Source organism: Pygocentrus nattereri, chromosome 16 (assembly GCF_015220715.1).
Source record: "Pygocentrus nattereri isolate fPygNat1 chromosome 16, fPygNat1.pri, whole genome shotgun sequence".
NCBI lineage: Eukaryota > Metazoa > Chordata > Actinopteri > Characiformes > Serrasalmidae > Pygocentrus > Pygocentrus nattereri.
The window spans coordinates 408,280-427,137 of NC_051226.1; the positions used below are offsets into that span (position 1 = coordinate 408,280).

The following is an 18,858-nucleotide window of genomic DNA, read 5'->3' on the forward strand; positions in this document are numbered from 1 at the left end:
AGCACTAAGACGTTGCAGTATGTGCTGAATATTCATAAACAGCACTAAGACGTTGCAGTATGTGCTGAATATTCATAAACAGTATTAATACGTTGCTGTATGTGCTGAATATTCATAAACAGTATTAATACGTTGCTGTATGTGCTGAATATTCATAAACAGCACTAAGACGTTGCTGTATGTGCTGAATATTCATAAACAGCACTAAGACGTTGGTGTATCTCTGGTGAATATTCATAAATTTATTCATAACTGAATTTAGTGTTGTATGAGAACTTTTTCCATTTATTATAATTAAAAATGCAGAAACAAAATCCAAAGGCAGCGTTAAACTGAAAAGCTTAAAGGCTGATACTCTTTTATTTACAAATTGCAAATTGTCCAGTATGTAACAGTTTAAACATATCAACAGTTTCCATGTGATAAATATGTACACTTTCATTTCATTGATTACCTCTGGCACTCGGCGATCAATAATCGATTTACAAAGCAAATACTGTCGTCGTTTTCTGTCGAGGCAACACGTTCCCGCATCATATCACTTTAAAATACATGACTGATTTTGTTCCATATAAAATAGGAATTTATTCATCACTTATGCGCAATCATTTCTGTAAAAAGTAGCGAAAAATAGAGATAAATTATAAAATCGATGGTTTCCACTGTTGCATCTTTAATAAACAGCATTTAAAGGGAAGGAAACCCAAACAGGAATGTACAATGTAAAAACGTGTGTAACGTCGTAAGGCAAGTTTGATCGTAAGCTTAAGGAAGTTCTCGTTGGCGTTCCAGCTTTCGCAGTAAGTCAGTAACGGAGTCCTCGGTTCTCAGCCTGAGATTTTCTCCTCGGCTTGCAGACATCGGAGCACATAGAGAATCACCTGGTAGCAGAAAATATACTGGTCCTGCAGAAATGAGAGGAAAATTACAGTGACTTACAAAATCTGCACACCTGATTCTCCCTTTCTCCTCCCCTCTACTGTCGGGGGTGAAGAAGACACACCCGATTTATTTTAGTTTTTCAGTGAAAAGTCTAAATTCTTATTTATTTGACAGTAATTCACGGTTTGTCTAAATGAAAATAAATGAACAGTTCCTCTGCAGCGAACAGTTAAATGTGACATTTTAGTGCACAAACTCTATTTATTTGGTCATTTTGTTGGAAAACAACACACAAAAAGTGCCCAAACTTTTGCATATTTAATATTTTATTTTCCCTCCCGTGTTAAATTAATGTAAAAAACTGTGTATTAAAATGTATAGCAGTGAGTCTCTGTAGAGGATGTGTAACTTACTTACACTCAGAAAATCAATAACTAATATATATATATATCCTATATATACAGACCCCACAGGACCACCACAGAGCACTTTTGGTTGGTGGACTATTCATTCAACACTGAGGTGTTTAAAAACTCCAGCAGCACTGCTGTCTGATCCACTTGTACCAGCACAACACACACTAACACACCACCACCACGTCAGTGTTACTGCAGTGCTGAGAATGACCCACCACCCAAACAGTACCTGCTCTGTGAGGGTCCATGGGGGTCCTGACCACTGAAGAACAGGGTAACAGAGTATCAGAGAAACAGATGGACTACAGTCTGTAACTGTAGAACTACAGAGAGCAGCTATACGGTCAGTGGAGCTGATAAAGTGGACAGTGAGCGTAGAAACAAGGAGGTGGTCAGAATGTTACGGCTGACCGGTGGGTTTCACAGCTAAGATGCTTCACTACATTATGTTGGTGCACTGTAACGTGATGCCGTAGCGCTGATGCTGAACACTGTATTATAAGACAATAACACAAACACACACTACCTCCGTCTGCACCATGCCTTGCCTCTGGAGTCTCATGGTCCGCACAACATCGGAGATGTCGAACTGATAACGGGGAGAAAACGCCACATGATCAGGTTTAGTGACCAGAGCAAAGCCAAACACACAGAATCTACAGTCTGAGTTCACCGGCTGATCCAGCGTTCCTTCTGAAATGAAGGTGTTATTAGTGAGTCTCTGCTGCAGTAACAGCTTCTACCCTTCTGGGAGGCTTTACACTGATGTTGAACATTGCTGTGAGGATTTGATTGCAGCCCATTCTATTGGTCAATGCTTTTCTTTGGAGATTATACAAGTGATGTGTGTGCAACTGAATGCATGTGTCAGTAATGGGTGCACATTAAAAGGAAAATACAGATTTTTTAAAAAAATTCCTCTATAATTTAGTGGTTAAGATGTAAACAGAGTGTGCTCTAGATAAACTGACCGCGTCCAAGCCGCTCACAGTGGTGGTGATGGGAACCAGACGTCCCTCTAAAAGCTCCTCACAGTGGTGGTGATGGGAACCAGACGTCCCCCTCTAAAAGCTCCTCACAGTGGTGGTGATGGGAACCAGACGTCCCCTCTAAAAGCTCCTCACAGTGGTGGTGATGGGAACCAGACGTCCCCCTCTAAAAGCTCCTCACAGTGGTGGTGATAGGAACCAGACGTCCCTCTAAAAGCTCCTACAGAAAGTTCCTACATGAGATGGTTCTTAACTCACTGCCTGATGACTGAGACGCTGTTTTATGAGAGTTTAGAGAACTTCAACTCCATTCATGGTGGAGGGAGACATGCAGGGCGCTGTGCGGCAAAATAGTCCCCAAAGAAAACTCATTATTCCAGATTTTCCACTATTTTCCATCATCAACATTCCATATAAGCTCAGAAGACTCGTGTAGGTTCTCTGGTGGTTCTGGATGGTAAATAAAGTGTCTATATCTGTGTTGTAGTCATGGCGACGCCTGGTTCCCATCACCACCACTGTAAAAACGTCTGAACCTCACACACGGAATTACGGGGGAATTTTCAGCAGAATTCCCGTTGCAGTAGCTGAAATCATTCATTGGAGAAGCTGGACAGCGCCAGCAGCTCCGATTTTCGGTTCTGCTAAATTACTCACATCTGCGTCTTTGCTGATGAGTCCGAGCACCACGTCTATGCAGATGAGCGTTCCTGAGCGGCCAATCCCAGCGCTGCAGTGGGTGATGATGGGCCCTGACTGGTGGATATGTCTCATGTAGGAAATGAAGGTTAAGAGCTGCTCCGGCTGTGTGGGAGTGCCGTGGTCAGGCCAGCCCGTGTAGTTCAGGTGCGTCACTCTCTGGATTTCATTGGTCTAGAGGAAAAGGTGGAACATTCAATCAAAAGTAGATCAAAAAGTACGACTACAAGATCTAAGACAGCGAAACTAAACCAAATCTTCTTCACGGCTTCCAGTCGTGGGCTGGAGGTCAGGGAACCATCCCTGTGACCAGAAGGTCGCCAGTTCGATCCCCTGAGCTGACGGTCTGTGACTGAAGTGCCCTTGAGCAAGACACCTAACCCCCAACTGCTCCCTGGGCGCTGTGGATAGGGCTGCCCACCGCTCCGGGCAAGTGTGCTCACTGCCCCTAGTGTGTGTTCAGTAGTGTGTATGTGGTGTTTCACTGCACGGACGGGTTAAATGCGGAGGTCTAATTCCACAGTGTGCAAAACACACACAGTGACCAATGGTTCTGAATTCTATTCTTCATCTGTTTCAACCTTCAGGTCCTTCTAACTCTGCAGAGAAGACCTGACGAATTCTGAGAAATAAAAAAAATTACATTTTCATTTAAAGCAGCATAAAATGTGAGAGTTGGCATTTTGGGTTTTAAGGGGCAAAGATGACATTCTGGCCCAGTGCCATTTCTTCTTCTTACCCCTACCCCTTGTTTTCGAGGGTCTCCCCTCTGAACTGAGCTACAGGGCAGTGGTTGAGATCTTCCTCTGAAATGAGACCCTCTAATAAAAGAGCATCACTTCATTATCAGCTACTAGCGCCGCTCTGTAGGCGACCCTGCCCGTCTGCAGGGACAGCAGAGGAGGGGAAAGTTCAGCTCCTCACTGCTGGGCTTTAGTTACATTTAGGGATCAGATGCCTTCAAAGAGGGGGGCAGTTATTTATTATCACCCCCCCTAATTCTTCAGTGATGTGAAGCTGAAGTCGGAGATTCTCCAGATTCTTGTTCAGATTTTCCCGTTCCACCTTAAATGGAGCAGCAGGTACATTCTGGAGCTTCAGGTGTCAGAACTGCTGGACTATTTAAACCACATTAAACTAAGATAATATGATGGTTATTGTCATTTTTAACAGAGTAAATTCCCACTTTTGTGGGTTTTCTCTCATATCTCTGTCTGGAGTCTCTGAAAAGCCTCCGTTTGGAGGGTCATGTAGCCCCAACACTTCACCCCACCCCTCTATCTCAACAAGAATCAGGACACCCACCCCTAGACGAGAACACAGAGGACGGAGGGGTAGGGCTGAGTGGTAGGGCCGAGGGGCGAGGTGGGACTGGGCCTTAGGATGTGAGCACATACAGGACTCTGAACTGCTGTAAGATCACTGAAGCAGCCTGACCGAGCAGGCGGGACCTCCTGACCTGGATATCCTTGACTTCGATGAGGCGGATGATGAAGTTGTCCAGGTGCTGGTCTTTGACCAGAGTGATCTGCAGCCTCTCGTCCACCATCTCGGCCGTGCGGGGAGTGTCAGGCCAGTAGCGCTGGCATTTAATCTTCCCCCCCTCCACCTCCTGGGTCATCATGGCGATCACGTTGGACTTCTGCTCCCACACCATCTGCCAGAAGTCTCCCAGCGTGGTGGGCAGCGGCCCCTGGCAGGCGATGTACGGGAAGCTCTCGTCCTTCACCGGCATCTTGATGAAGTTGGCGTTAATGTAGCCCCCGTCTTTTCCCAGGAGCACTCGGGTGGTGTCGACTGGGGAGGAAACAACGCGAAATGATGTCAAAATAAACTTCAATGCTTTCGTCACTGACAGGCGGCAGACGAACCCGATGCAGGGAAACACGGAGCGTCTCGCAGCAACTCTACAAATATTAATGTCTTAGATATTTACGACCATCTGATCCACTGATCATCACTGACCGGGCACGCTCTGACGGAGGGGTCTGTCCCAAACACTGACCCCTAAATCTACACCGCTCAAAATCACACCTCACCCCACCCATCGCTCCTGCGCTTACTGAGCTTTCTTCATGTTTTTCTTTTAAGCTGAAAGATTTAGATTTATTATGAACTAAAATAAAGAACACTGTTCCAGGTTTTCGGGGCCTTATATTAGCCACGCCCCTGCGTCTCGGAGCAGGAAGTGGGGCTGCATCCCTGTCCCTCAGGGCCACATGGTGAGCAGTTAGATCCCACTGTTCTGAAGTAAATGAGGCCCAAACTCTGAACGTCAGTGAGGAACATTAAGAATCTCCATATTTTCTGCAGTTCAGCTCTTTTTAGTGTTTTAGTGTAAAATCTGGTGATTTTCTGTGTGAACAGCTGGTCAGAGCTGAGTTTGCTGGTCATGAGCTGAGACGGTCACGACGGACACATTCGGTCCAGTTTGGCCCAGTTAGGACTGATTTCTTCAGTCATTAGTTTTAATAAAATAATGATAATTAAGGTTTAGAGTCATTTAAAACAAGAAGACTTTTTTTTATTTCATATATAATAACTTGGATTTAAATATTACAAACTATTCGCCAAAAGCTATTTTAGGTTTTGTTAGATTTATTCAATATTCTAAGAATATTTCTGCAGAAAATAACTTATTAAATGGTAAATATTGTGCCGTCACTGTCAAGAACTGAATTTATAATGAAGTTATCAGCCTTTAAATCTGACCTCTGCTTTTTAAATATGATGAATTCTGGATATTCATCTCAATTCTCAGGGTTTTACAGCATCTTCAGTTATTTAAAATATTCTACAGCGCTGTTCATCACTCTGGACTGATAGACTGATTATCTGATCGTCTGAAACCTGTGAAGTTGAACAACACAAACATTTTAGAATCGTTTTATATGCTAAACAAATCTTATATTGCTTATATACACAACTATACAAATGAGTTTAACACATGGTAATAAAAGGACAGGTGGTCAGAGCAGAGAGGATGACCGCTCAGTGTTCTCACTCACAGGGCACGATGTTTTTGTAACGGTTCTTCTTCTTGTTCTCCTGAGTCTGACCAATCAGGCAGTCGTCCAGAGGCTGTAAGTTCTGGAGATTCTGTAAATACAAACATTAATAATACATTACAATATTTACAATTATATTAAATCAGAATCTTATATGTTTATATTAAAATACTAGTTATAACCATAGGACACACACTAGTGTTGGACAGGTCTGATAAAATTCAACACTATATTTCAAATACAATACATCTCCAAAAGTCCTCACTCCCCCGTCCAAATCACTGAATTCAGGTGTTCCAGTCACTTCCGTGGCCACAGGTGTATAAAGCCGAGCCCCTCGGCCTGCAGACTGCTTCTACAGACATTAGTGAAAGAATGGGTCGCTCTCAGGAGCTCAGTGAATTCCAGCGTGGTACCGTGATCGGACGCCACCTGGGCAGCAAGTCCAGTCGTGAAATTTCCTCACTACTAAATATTCCACAGTCCACTGTCAGTGGGATTATAACAAAGTGGAAGCGATTGGGAACGACAGCAGCTCAGCCACGAAGTGGTCGGCCACGTAAAATGACAGAGCGGTCAGCGGATGCTGAGGGGCATAGTGCACGGAGGTCACCGACTTTCTGCAGAGTCAATCACTACAGACCTCCAAACTTCATGTGGCCTTCAGATCAGCTCAAGAACAGCGTAGAGAGCTTCATGGAATGGGTTTCCATGGCCGAGCAGCTGCATCCAAGCCTTACATCACCAAGCGCAGTGCAAAGCGTGGAATGCAGTGGAGTAAAGCGCCGCCACTGGACTCTAGAGCAGTGGAGACGAGTTCTCTGGAGTGACCAATCACGCTTCTCCGTCTGGAAATCCGATGGACGAGTCTGGGTTTGGCGGTTGCCAGGAGACGGTACTTGTCTGACTGCATTGTGCCGAGTGTAAAGTTTGGTGGAGGGGGGATCATGGTGTGGGGTGTTTTTCAGGAGTTGGGCTCGGCCCCTTAGTTCCAGTGAAAGGAGCTCTTAAAGCTTCAGCACCAAGAGATTTTGGACAATTTCACGCTCCCAACTTTGTGGGAACAGTTTGGGGACGGCCCCTTCCTGTTCCAACATGACTGCACACCAGTGCACAAAACAGGTCCATAAAGACGTGGATGAGCCAGTTTGGTGTGGAAGAACTCGACTGGCCTGCACAGAGTCCTGACCTCAACCCCATAGAACACCTTTGGGATGAATTAGAGTGGAGACTGTGAGCCAGGCCTTCTCGTCCAACATCAGTGTCTGACCTCACAAATGCGTTTCTGGAAGAACGGTCAGAAATTCCCATAAACATTCCTAACCCTTGTGGAAATATTAAACCCTATGGATTAAAAATGGGACGTCACTCAAGTTCATATGTGTGTGAAGCCAGACGACCGAATACTTTTGGCAATAGAGTGTATCATGGTGTGACTATATCAGGTATTTCGGTTAATTATAAAATACAAGTTAATTTCCCATTAAGTTAGCATTAGTAAAGTTAATGAATCCCTGCTTCCTGTTTCAGAATCAGAACCGAGCTTTACTGGCCGGGTCAGCGGCGCAAACGAGGAATTTGGTTTTGGTTACAGGAGCTCACAGAGCGCAGAGTCAGACAGACACTCACACACAGGGAATAAGATCAAATAAATACAGAATAAAGTAAAATAACCACCTGCATTCCTACACACGCACACACGCACACACACACACACACACACACACACACACACACACACAGTCATACCTGTAAACCTTACATTGCGCAATGTATAGGTCTGAAGTTAAAGTGCAGCAGTTAAAGGGTTTGTGGTGGCAGAGAAAGGGGTCAATGAGGCGACAGTCAGACAGGTGGGGTAATATGGCAGGTGAGTGGGGTAACAGTCAGACAGGTGGGGTAATATGACAGGTAAGTGGTGTAACAGTCAGACAGGTGGGGTAATATGGCAGGTGAGTGTGGTAACAGTCAGACAGGTGGGGTAATATGGCAGGTGAGTGTGGTAACAGTCAGACAGGTGCGGTAATATGACAGGTGAGTGGTGTAACAGTCAGACAGGTGGGGTAATATGGCAGGTGAGTGGTGTAACAGTCAGACAGGTTGGGTAATATGGCAGGTGAGTGGGGTAACATTCAGACAGGTGGGGTAATATGGCAGGTGAGTGGGGTAACAGTCAGACAGGTGGGGTAATATGGCAGGTGAGTGGGGTAACAGTCAGACAGGTGGGGTAATATGGCAGGTGAGTGGGGTAACAGTCAGACAGGTGGGATAATATGGCAGGTGAGTGGGGTAACAGTCAGACAGGTGGGGTAATATGACAGGTAAGTGGTGTAACAGTCAGACAGGTGGGGTAATATGGCAGGTGAGTGTGGTAACAGTCAGACAGGTGGGGTAATATGGCAGGTGAGTGTGGTAACAGTCAGACAGGTGGGGTAATATGACAGGTGAGTGGTGTAACAGTCAGACAGGTGGGGTAATATGGCAGGTGAGTGGGGTAACAGTCAGACAGGTGGGGTAATATGGCAGGTGAGTGGGGTAACAGTCAGACAGGTGGGGTAATATGGCAGGTGAGTGGGGTAACAGTCAGACAGGTGGGGTTTTATGGCAGGTGAGTGTGGTAACAGTCAGACAGGTGGGGTAATATGGCAGGTGAGTGGGGTAACAGTCAGACAGGTGGGGTAATATGACAGGTAAGTGGTGTAACAGTCAGACAGGTGGGGTAATATGGCAGGTGAGTGTGGTAACAGTCAGACAGGTGGGGTAATATGGCAGGTGAGTGTGGTAACAGTCAGACAGGTGGGGTAATATGACAGGTGAGTGGTGTAACAGTCAGACAGGTGGGGTAATATGGCAGGTGAGTGGGGTAACAGTCAGACAGGTGGGGTAATATGGCAGGTGAGTGGGGTAACAGTCAGACAGGTGGGGTAATATGGCAGGTGAGTGGGGTAACAGTCAGACAGGTGGGGTAATATGGCAGGTGAGTGGGGTAACAGTCAGACAGGTGGGGTAATATGGCAGGTGAGTGGGGTAACAGTCAGACAGGTGGGGTAATATGACAGGTGAGTGGTGTAACAGTCAGACAGGTGGGGTAATATGGCAGGTGAGTGGTGTAACAGTCAGACAGGTGGGGTAATATGACAGGTGAGTGGTGTAACAGTCAGACAGGTGGGGTAATATGGCAGGTGAGTGGGGTAACAGTCAGACAGGTGGGGTAATATGGCAGGTGAGTGGGGTAACAGTCAGACAGGTGGGGTAATATGGCAGGTGAGTGGGGTAACAGTCAGACAGGTGGGGTTTTATGGCAGGTGAGTGTGGTAACAGTCAGACAGGTGGGGTAATATGGCAGGTGAGTGGGGTAACAGTCAGACAGGTGGGGTAATATGACAGGTAAGTGGTGTAACAGTCAGACAGGTGGGGTAATATGGCAGGTGAGTGTGGTAACAGTCAGACAGGTGGGGTAATATGGCAGGTGAGTGTGGTAACAGTCAGACAGGTGGGGTAATATGACAGGTGAGTGGTGTAACAGTCAGACAGGTGGGGTAATATGGCAGGTGAGTGGGGTAACAGTCAGACAGGTGGGGTAATATGGCAGGTGAGTGGGGTAACAGTCAGACAGGTGGGGTAATATGGCGGGTGAGTGGGGTAACAGTCAGACAGGTGGGGTAATATGGCAGGTGAGTGGGGTAACAGTCAGACAGGTGGGGTAATATGGCAGGTGAGTGGGGTAACAGTCAGACAGGTGGGGTAATATGACAGGTAAGTGGTGTAACAGTCAGACAGGTGGGGTAATATGGCAGGTGAGTGTGGTAACAGTCAGACAGGTGGGGTAATATGGCAGGTGAGTGTGGTAACAGTCAGACAGGTGGGGTAATATGACAGGTGAGTGGTGTAACAGTCAGACAGGTGGGGTAATATGGCAGGTGAGTGGGGTAACAGTCAGACAGGTGGGGTAATATGGCAGGTGAGTGGGGTAACAGTCAGACAGGTGGGGTAATATGGCAGGTGAGTGGGGTAACAGTCAGACAGGTGGGGTTTTATGGCAGGTGAGTGTGGTAACAGTCAGACAGGTGGGGTAATATGGCAGGTGAGTGGGGTAACAGTCAGACAGGTGGGGTAATATGGCAGGTGAGTGGGGTAACAGTCAGACAGGTGGGGTAATATGGCAGGTGAGTGGGGTAACAGTCAGACAGGTGGGGTAATATGACAGGTGAGTGGGGTAACAGTCAGACAGGTGGGGTAATATGGCAGGTGAGTGGGGTAACAGTCAGACAGGTGGGGTAATATGGCAGGTGAGTGGGGTAACAGTCAGACAGGTGGGGTAATATGGCAGGTGAGTGGGGTAACAGTCAGACAGGTGGGGTAATATGGCAGGTGAGTGGGGTAACAGTCAGACAGGTGGGGTAATATGGCAGGTGAGTGGGGTAACAGTCAGACAGGTGGGGTAATATGGCAGGTGAGTGGGGTAACAGTCAGACAGGTGGGGTAATATGGCAGGTGAGTGGGGTAACAGTCAGACAGGTGGGGTAATATGACAGGTGAGTGGGGTAACAGTCAGACAGGAGGGGTTTTATGGCAGGTGAGTGGGGTAACAGTCAGACAGAGGGGTAATATGGCAGGTGAGTGGGGTAACAGTCAGACAGGTGGGGTAATATGGCAGGTGAGTGGGGTAACAGTCAGACAGGTGGGGTAATATGGCAGGTGAGTGGGGTAACAGTCAGACAGGTGGGGTAATATGGCAGGTGAGTGGGGTAACAGTCAGACAGGTGGGGTAATATGGCAGGTGAGTGGGGTAACAGTCAGACAGGTGGGGTAATATGGCAGGTGAGTGGGGTAACAGTCAGACAGGTGGGGTAATATGACAGGTGAGTGGGGTAACAGTCAGACAGGTGGGGTAATATGGCAGGTGAGTGGGGTAACAGTCAGACAGGTGGGGTAATATGGCAGGTGAGTGGGGTAACAGTCAGACAGGTGGGGTAATATGGCAGGTGAGTGGGGTAACAGTCAGACAGGTGGGGTTTTATGGCAGGTGAGTGTGGTAACAGTCAGACAGGTGGGGTAATATGGCAGGTGAGTGGGGTAACAGTCAGACAGGTGGGGTAATATGGCAGGTGAGTGGGGTAACAGTCAGACAGGTGGGGTAATATGACAGGTGAGTGGGGTAACAGTCAGACAGGAGGGGTTTTATGGCAGGTGAGTGGGGTAACAGTCAGACAGAGGGGTAATATGGCAGGTGAGTGGGGTAACAGTCAGACAGGTGGGGTAATATGGCAGGTGAGTGGGGTAACAGTCAGACAGGTGGGGTAATATGGCAGGTGAGTGGGGTAACAGTCAGACAGGTGGGGTAATATGGCAGGTGAGTGGGGTAACAGTCAGACAGGTGGGGTAATATGGCAGGTGAGTGGGGTAACAGTCAGACAGGTGGGGTAATATGGCAGGTGAGTGGGGTAACAGTCAGACAGGTGGGGTAATATGGCAGGTGAGTGGGGTAACAGTCAGACAGGTGGGGTAATATGGCAGGTGAGTAAGATGCTAGAACAGACACTGGTTTGAGCGGCAGGTCCAGAGGATGGAGTGATACTGTATATGAGTGTATCTAGAAGTGCAGTTTGAAGCTGGAATTGTTTAGTGTGATATTTTAACTGATGGCTTTTGGGAAGAAGCTCCTTTGTAGCCTGGATGTCCTGATCCTCATGTGGCTGAAGCGCCGGCCTGAGGGAAGGAGCTGGAACAGGTGGTGTCTGGGGTGAGAGGGGTCGGTGGAGATCTTCTCTGCACGCCTCCTGGTTCTTGAGGCATGCAGTTCCAGCAGTGTAGGCAACTCAACCCCAATTGTCCTCTGCAGACCTGATGATGCTCTGCAGTCTGTGGAGGTCATGCTTGGTAGCTGAGCTGCCCTACACTGTGATGGACGTGGTGATGACAGACTCTGCGATGGCTGTGTAGAACCGTGCCATCAGCTCCTGGGGCAGGTTGAACTTCCTCAGCTGATGCAGGAAGTACATCCTCTGCTGGGCTCTCTTGATGATGGAGCTAATGTTGCTGTCCCACTTCAGGTCCCTGGTAATTGTTGTGCCCAGGAACTTGAAGGACTCCACTGCCTCCACAGTTCTGTCCAGGATGTTGAGTGCTGGCAGGGCTGGAGGGCTCCTCCTGAAGTCCACTGTCATCTCCACTGTTTTGGCTGTTGAGCACCAGGTTATTGTTGCTGCTCCAAAGGACCAGCTGATCAACCACCTGTCTGTAAGCAGACTCATCACCATCGTGGATGAGACTGATGACTGTAGTGTCATCTGCATACTTCAGAGAGAAGAGCAGTGGTGAGAGGACAAAGCCCTGTGGAGCGCCTGAACTGATGATCTGGGTGTTTGAGGTGAACCTTCCCAACCTCACCTGCTGCTCTCCGCCAGTGAGGAAGTTGGTGATGCACTGGCAGGTGGGGCTTGGCACGCTGAGTTGGAGTAGTTCTTTCTTGGGAACTGGTACTCTGGTGGAACATCTGAAGCAGGAAGGTACGACACACAGCTCCAGCGATTTATTAAAGAGCGCTGTAAAGACTGGTGCGAGCTGGTCAGCGCAGACCCTCAGACAGGAGGGTGAAACACCATCTGGTCCTGGTGCTTTCCTCACTTATTGTCTCCTGAAGAGTTGTTGCACGTCCTTTTCGCAGATCTTCAGGGCAGGCTGAATGGATGGCTGAGTGACAGGGAGGTGTGAATCTGTGCTGGATGGGTGTGTGGAGCTGGGCTTTTCAAACCTGCAGTAAAGGGTGTTAAGCTCATCAGCCAGCTGACGATCACCCATTGTCTGGGGGGGGGGGGGTCCTTTTGTAGCTGGTGATGTTCTGCAGGCACTTCCAGACGGTTGATGGCTCGTTTGTGGACACCACACTACTCAGCTTGTTGGAGTAGCTCGTTTTTTCCCTTTGTTAAGTGTGTTCCTGGCCTGGTTGTACAGAGTCTGATCTCCACTCCTGTACGCTGCTTCTTTAGACTGGCGCAACTGTTTCAGTCTGGCATTAAACCAGGGCTTGTCCTTCTTGTTTTACGCAAGTCTGTTCTTGCATTTCAACCTCAAAATGTTCCTAAACTGAAACGTTGTCCAAGTTCACAAAGTAGAGCTAAAAGCTCAACCACAACCTGGAATGCTGTCATTATATGGTCATTATATAATGGGTATTATAGATAATGGATATAATGGACACTATATAATGGATATAGAACACATTATCTATGAAATAGATCAATAAAACTAATCAGTATCGAGATATACTGGTGTAGACGATTAATTGCAGAGCCCTTCTGTTTACAGATAAACTCTTCCTTTGATTTTGATTTTGTGCTTTTTACACTTTCAGTAAAATCCGAAATCGTAAATCTGACGACTGGAAATGTAAAGCGGCTGAAAATAGCCAACTTAACATTCTAATGTACTTCTCTTTACCTCGAACTCCTGCAGGGGAACCTTCTGCTCCAGCAACCCTCTCATCATCCGCACCACGGAGTTCAGCTTCGGCCCGGTGTACTGACCATCAGGAACCACCTTCACCAGCGGCAGAGACGTCAGCTCGTCCTCAGTGATGATGGGACCATCTGAGGAACAGAGGAGACCGTTACACTAAAAACAGCACAGAGTAGCTCCAAACCTGACATTCAGCTTCCTCACTAAACCGCCAGAGGTTTGCACTGAATCACAGACTGATACAACATTACGCCAAACAAGCCAAAAGCAGATCAAACGACGTATCAACTACACAATAACCAGTGCGAGTGGTTTAACTAGAATCTTATGGCCCCCAGCACAACAACAATTAATGACCCCCCCCCACTATAAATACACAAATTACTTTCAATTAACAAAAAAAAATCACAATGTAATTTGCATGATTATTCAGTGCTGTGTCTCTGATGAGTCGATGGCTGCAAGGCCGTCACTCCACCCACTAGAATCTGATTAGTTTGCTATGCAACATTGGAACAAATAAACTGTGAGCATATAGTGAAATACACAGATCATAAAACTCACGCTCTGATAATTAAAATAAATAAATAAATAAATAAAATAAAAGTGTTAGGGTTAAAATTTATTTCATGCAGTTACTGAATAATTAATCTTACGATTTGGTCATGAAAATTCAGAGGGACAAACCTAAACATACTCCGGAGAATAAGAGGATAAATCTTACCTTGGGTGAATTTGGAGTTTATGTCATCTATAGGAAGGTCATCACTTCCCCACGTGATCTCATCCTCGTCCAGCTGCCCCGAGGACGACTGCAGGAAACTGAGGGGAAAACGGAGCCCAGTTAAAGTCAGACTGAACGCGGAAGCGCAACTCGCACTCCTGCTGTGAAACTCGGTATCAGGGAGGGTCTCTGAGCCGGATGAGCGGTGTCTCTCCGTGATGGGTGGGTTTGGCAGAGAGGGACGCTAAACATGACCAGTCAGAGTTATTTTGTTAAGGCTGTAAGCGTTGGCCGGATCTCCAGGAGATCGGGAGTTTAATCCCCGCTGATGCTACAGCCGTACGTGACCGGGGGTCCATGACCGGGGGTCCAAGACAGCACAGTTGTCCTCGCTCTCTTTGGGTGGGCAGCGTGGCCCCCCGACTCCTCCATCACTCAGCATGGTGATACTTTGTGACTGGGAGAGTCCACTAACTAGCGGGAGGACACAACTGAACTGGGGAGAAAAAGTGCAAACGCTAATAAAGTAATTCTTCATCTCTGATTTCCACACCTGTCGTTCTGCGGAACGTCCACATTTTGCTCCTTCCACTCCGCCTTCCTTGAAGTCTGGAGAAACAGAGAAACAACAAGGGTTTAAATAACTCGTTCCAACACCGTGCAAAGCGTAAATAAAACAGAATACAATGGTGAGCAAATCATTTACACCCTATAATTAATTAATAATAGTACAAAGACAACAAATCAAATGTTGAAACTGACAAATTTATAGTTTTTTCAAAAAATAGCTTCTTTTTTAATTTGATGCCAAAAAAGTTGGGACGGGGGGGGGGGGGGGGGGGGGTCGTTTACCACTGTGCTGGATCCTGTTTATATTTGGGTTCTTCTTTGTGTTTTAGAGTTTAACAGCGTTTGTGGATGCAGTGATGAACTGTGTTCACAGTCAGTGGTTTTCAGAAGTGTTTCTGAGCCCATGCAGTGATTTCCACTACAGAATCATGTCTGTTTTTAATGCAGCGCTGCCTGAGGGCCCAAAGATCACGGCCAGCAGATCCTGGTGTTCAGCCTCGTCCCTCACAGACAGAGATTTCTCCAGATTCTCTGAGTCTTTAATGATATTCTGCACCGTAGACGATGGAAAGCAGAAGCTCTTTGCTGTTTTATGTTGAGGAACGTTCTTCTTGAGTTGTTGCTCTATTTGATGGTCCAGTCTTTGCCCGGTCCCTGTGTTGTTGGCATCAAATTCAAAAGGGCCAAATACTTTTCAAAAAACACCACAATTTCTCAACATGTTCTAATGTTGTTTGTATTATTTTCAATCAAATAAAGGTTTTTTTTTTATTTTATGGAAACAGTTACAGGACTATACTTTAATTAACAATCTCTGAAATAATAACCTCTCATTCGTTATTTGTGGTCTTGCTGATGTTTTTAAAAAGCCAATAATAAATATGTGAATAATACAAAACATTTGAATAATATAATGTAACAGTATCCTAAACCGAGATGAATGATTGTCTCAGCGTTCCTAAAACACTGGGTTTTGGCAGTGAGGAGCAAAGCTGTACCTCTGGAGAATCTTCAGGGAGAGAGGAACCATCACAGTCTGTGTCTTCAGACTCATCAGCTTCCAGCTTCTTCTGCCTCTCCAGAGAACCACCATCATAGTCTGCAGCACAAAAACACAGAGAATTCAGAATTCAGAGAGTCCAGTCCTGAGAACATGTAGACCAGAGTTCCTTCTCAGTGACCCACGCATTGACATAGTTTAATCAGAAATAAACGAGCAGTAGCTCACGCGACGGCCTGGGGGCATGAAGAAAGTCCTAAAGAGGGAATTCAGCTCCTTTAATGGTGGTCAGCAGCGTTCAACTGAGCCCAGCTTCAATAATCTCCATAGAAAAGCACTGACCAATAGAACTGGACACTCTGGAGCAGCTGCACATGATTTTAAATGCCCAGCGTGGGCTAGAGGGGCATAAAGCCCCCCAGCATTGGGCTGAGGAGCAGTAGAACTGTGTTCTCTGGAGTGATGGAGCTCCATCCAGTACCTCTGGGATGAGCTGGAGTGACCCAGAACTGACCATCCAACATCAGTACCTGACCTCACTAATGCTCAATCAAATCCTCACAGCAATGTTCAACATCTAGTGTAAAGCCTTCCAGAAGAGTGGAGGCTGTTCCTGCAGCACAGACTGGAGTCGACAGACTTTTGGACTCACGGTTTATTTGAAAATACACTGATACATCATAACCTCCGTCATTACGTAGAACGTGGCTGCGGAAAAACGGTAAGCTCGAGTGGTCATAATGTAGAACATTCCTAGAACCTTTCAAATGGACGGCAGTGAGTTCGTACCTATAGGTGGGAGGGAAGGAGGACTTCTGGACTTCTGGACTTCCGGTGAACTGCACAGTTTAGTCTTCACCCCACTGTCCTCACTCACATCTACACACAGAGCACAGGAGAACAAGAGGTTCTACCAGGTGATTGATTCTGTTCATCCACTATGTTACAGTGCACAATCCACATCTGAACCAATCAACGAACAGAGGACGCAGACCCAACGCCCTCAGAGCAAGAACACACATTCTAACTCTGCACTTCACGTTCAGTCAAACAGTGTAAATGGGGCAGGAATAATCTAGAACCGTGTCAATGGGGGAGAAATCAGACCCCAGTGGGACTGGGGGGGCGTTCTAGAGCACCGTGGGAAGCTCTCATTTACAGATCAGTATTCGGTGGGCAATGATATGGTTATCTTATGATAAGCTGTACTTACCTAAAAGCTGCAGTAACAACTTGGTTACAACACACAATCATTAATAATAATAATAATAATAATAATAATAATAATAACAACAACAACAACAACAACAACAACTTGAAAATGACCTGTCTGTCTTTCACTGTCCCCATAAAAACATTCTAGAGCAGTGTAATTTTTTGAGGGGGGTGAACTCCATAGAACACGATGGGTTCCAGGGTAAACAATTCTAGAACCGTGGGAATGGAGGTGGAAGCTCTACAACACCGTGAAGTGAAGGAGGACATTCTAGAACAACGTGATGGAGTGAACGCTCTGGAACAGTTTAACTGTGGTGAAGAGTCTAGAACAGTATGACTGGCTGGACACTGTAGAACAGCATGTATGGACTGAACATTCTAGGACAGTGTGAAAGGGTCAACACTCTAGAACAGTCTGAGTGGACAACAGAACAATATGCACTGAGAGCACTCCACAACAGTTTGAACTGAGAACACTCTAGATCACTAGTGTGAATAGACCGAACTCTCTAGAACAGTGTGTACTGAGAACACTGGAGCACTAGTGTGACTAGACTGAGAACACTCTAGAACAGTGTGTACTGAGAACACTCTAGAACGCTAGTGTGAATAGACTGAGAACACACTAGAACACTGTATTGAGAACACTGTAGAGCACTAGAGAACACTCTAGAACAGTACGAACGGACTGAGAACACTCCAGAACAGCGCTAATCGACTGAGAACACTCAGGTGTGAATGGGGTGAAGTCACACACCACTCTGAGATCTGGGCCTGGTGGAGGCTGATGGAGAATGCTGGTTCTGCGTGCTCCAGGAAGAATTCCAGTAAATTTATCTCTGCATTTTACTGCACGTCTATAAGGGTTGCTACGGCAACTGATTTGGGATCTGAGATCAAGTAAATCACGCCGCCCTGCGTCAGCGGGAGCGAGCTCACCATTTACCATCAGCAATCATGTCTGTGAGTAACCGATGGTTCCCTGTTCTGAAGGAACCCCCAGAGGACCGGTTCAGCCTTCAGTGGTCAGAAGATGTGACGGTACCTGTGTTGCCGTTGCAGGTGCTGGAGTTCAGGGGCAGGAAGCCCAGGTATGTGGTGGGCGTCTGGTCAGGAGGTCGAGACACCACGAGGTGCACGACCCCTTTAGTCTTCCGGATGGCAGCGACAGCTTTGGAGTGAGACACGCCGGCCATGAGCTCGTTATTCACCTGGAATCACACACACACACACACACACACACACACACACACACACACACACACACACACACACACACTCTTCATCAGCACTGCACTAACAAAACATCAAGAGTCAGAATATGGGGACAGACAGACTAGAACAGTGTGTATTGAGACCGATAACACTCTAGAACAGTGTGAACAGAATGAGAACACTAGACCAGTGTGTACTGAGAACACTCTAGAGCACTACTGTGAACGGACGGAGAACACTAGAACAGTGTGTACTGAGAACACTCTAGAGCACTACTGTGAACGGACGGAGAACACTAGAACAGTGTGTACTGAGAACACTCTAGAGCACTACTGTGAACGGACGGAGAACACTAGAACAGCGTGTACTGAGAACACTCTAGAGCACTACTGTGAACGGACGGAGAACACTAGAACAGCGTGTACTGAGAACACTCTAGAGCACTACTGTGAACGGACGGAGAACACTAGAACAGTGTGTACTGAGAACACTCTAGAGCACTACTGTGAACGGACGGAGAACACTAGAACAGTGTGTACTGAGAACACTCTAGAGCACTACTGTGAACGGACGGAGAACACTAGAACAGTGTGTACTGAGAACACTCTAGAGCACTACTGTGAACGGGCCGAGAACACTAGAACAGTGTGTACTGAGAACACTCTAGAGCACTACTGTG

The 18,858-nt window shown here is 46.8% G+C and overlaps 1 protein-coding gene across 4 annotated transcripts in view; it reads right to left on the reverse strand.

Annotated features, from left to right (window-relative positions):
* Window positions 1-327: 327 nt before the first annotated feature.
* The window catches only part of ptpn13 (protein tyrosine phosphatase non-receptor type 13), a 168,898-nt gene continuing 150,367 nt past the window's right edge, over window positions 328-18,858 (reverse strand). For all 4 annotated transcript variants that reach the window (XM_037546036.1, XM_037546037.1, XM_037546035.1 and 1 more), the window contains 11 exons: window positions 18,010-18,175; window positions 16,536-16,625; window positions 15,745-15,845; window positions 14,730-14,785; window positions 14,177-14,274; window positions 13,435-13,583; window positions 5,995-6,085; window positions 4,446-4,783; window positions 2,945-3,160; window positions 1,825-1,887; window positions 328-905 (listed from right to left, as the gene is read on the reverse strand). In XM_037546036.1, coding sequence (XP_037401933.1) covers window positions 828-905; window positions 1,825-1,887; window positions 2,945-3,160; window positions 4,446-4,783; window positions 5,995-6,085; window positions 13,435-13,583; window positions 14,177-14,274; window positions 14,730-14,785; window positions 15,745-15,845; window positions 16,536-16,625; window positions 18,010-18,175 — 1,446 coding nt within the window. In that variant the 3' untranslated portion in view covers window positions 328-827. The remainder of the gene's footprint in view (window positions 906-1,824; window positions 1,888-2,944; window positions 3,161-4,445; window positions 4,784-5,994; window positions 6,086-13,434; window positions 13,584-14,176; window positions 14,275-14,729; window positions 14,786-15,744; window positions 15,846-16,535; window positions 16,626-18,009; window positions 18,176-18,858) is intronic.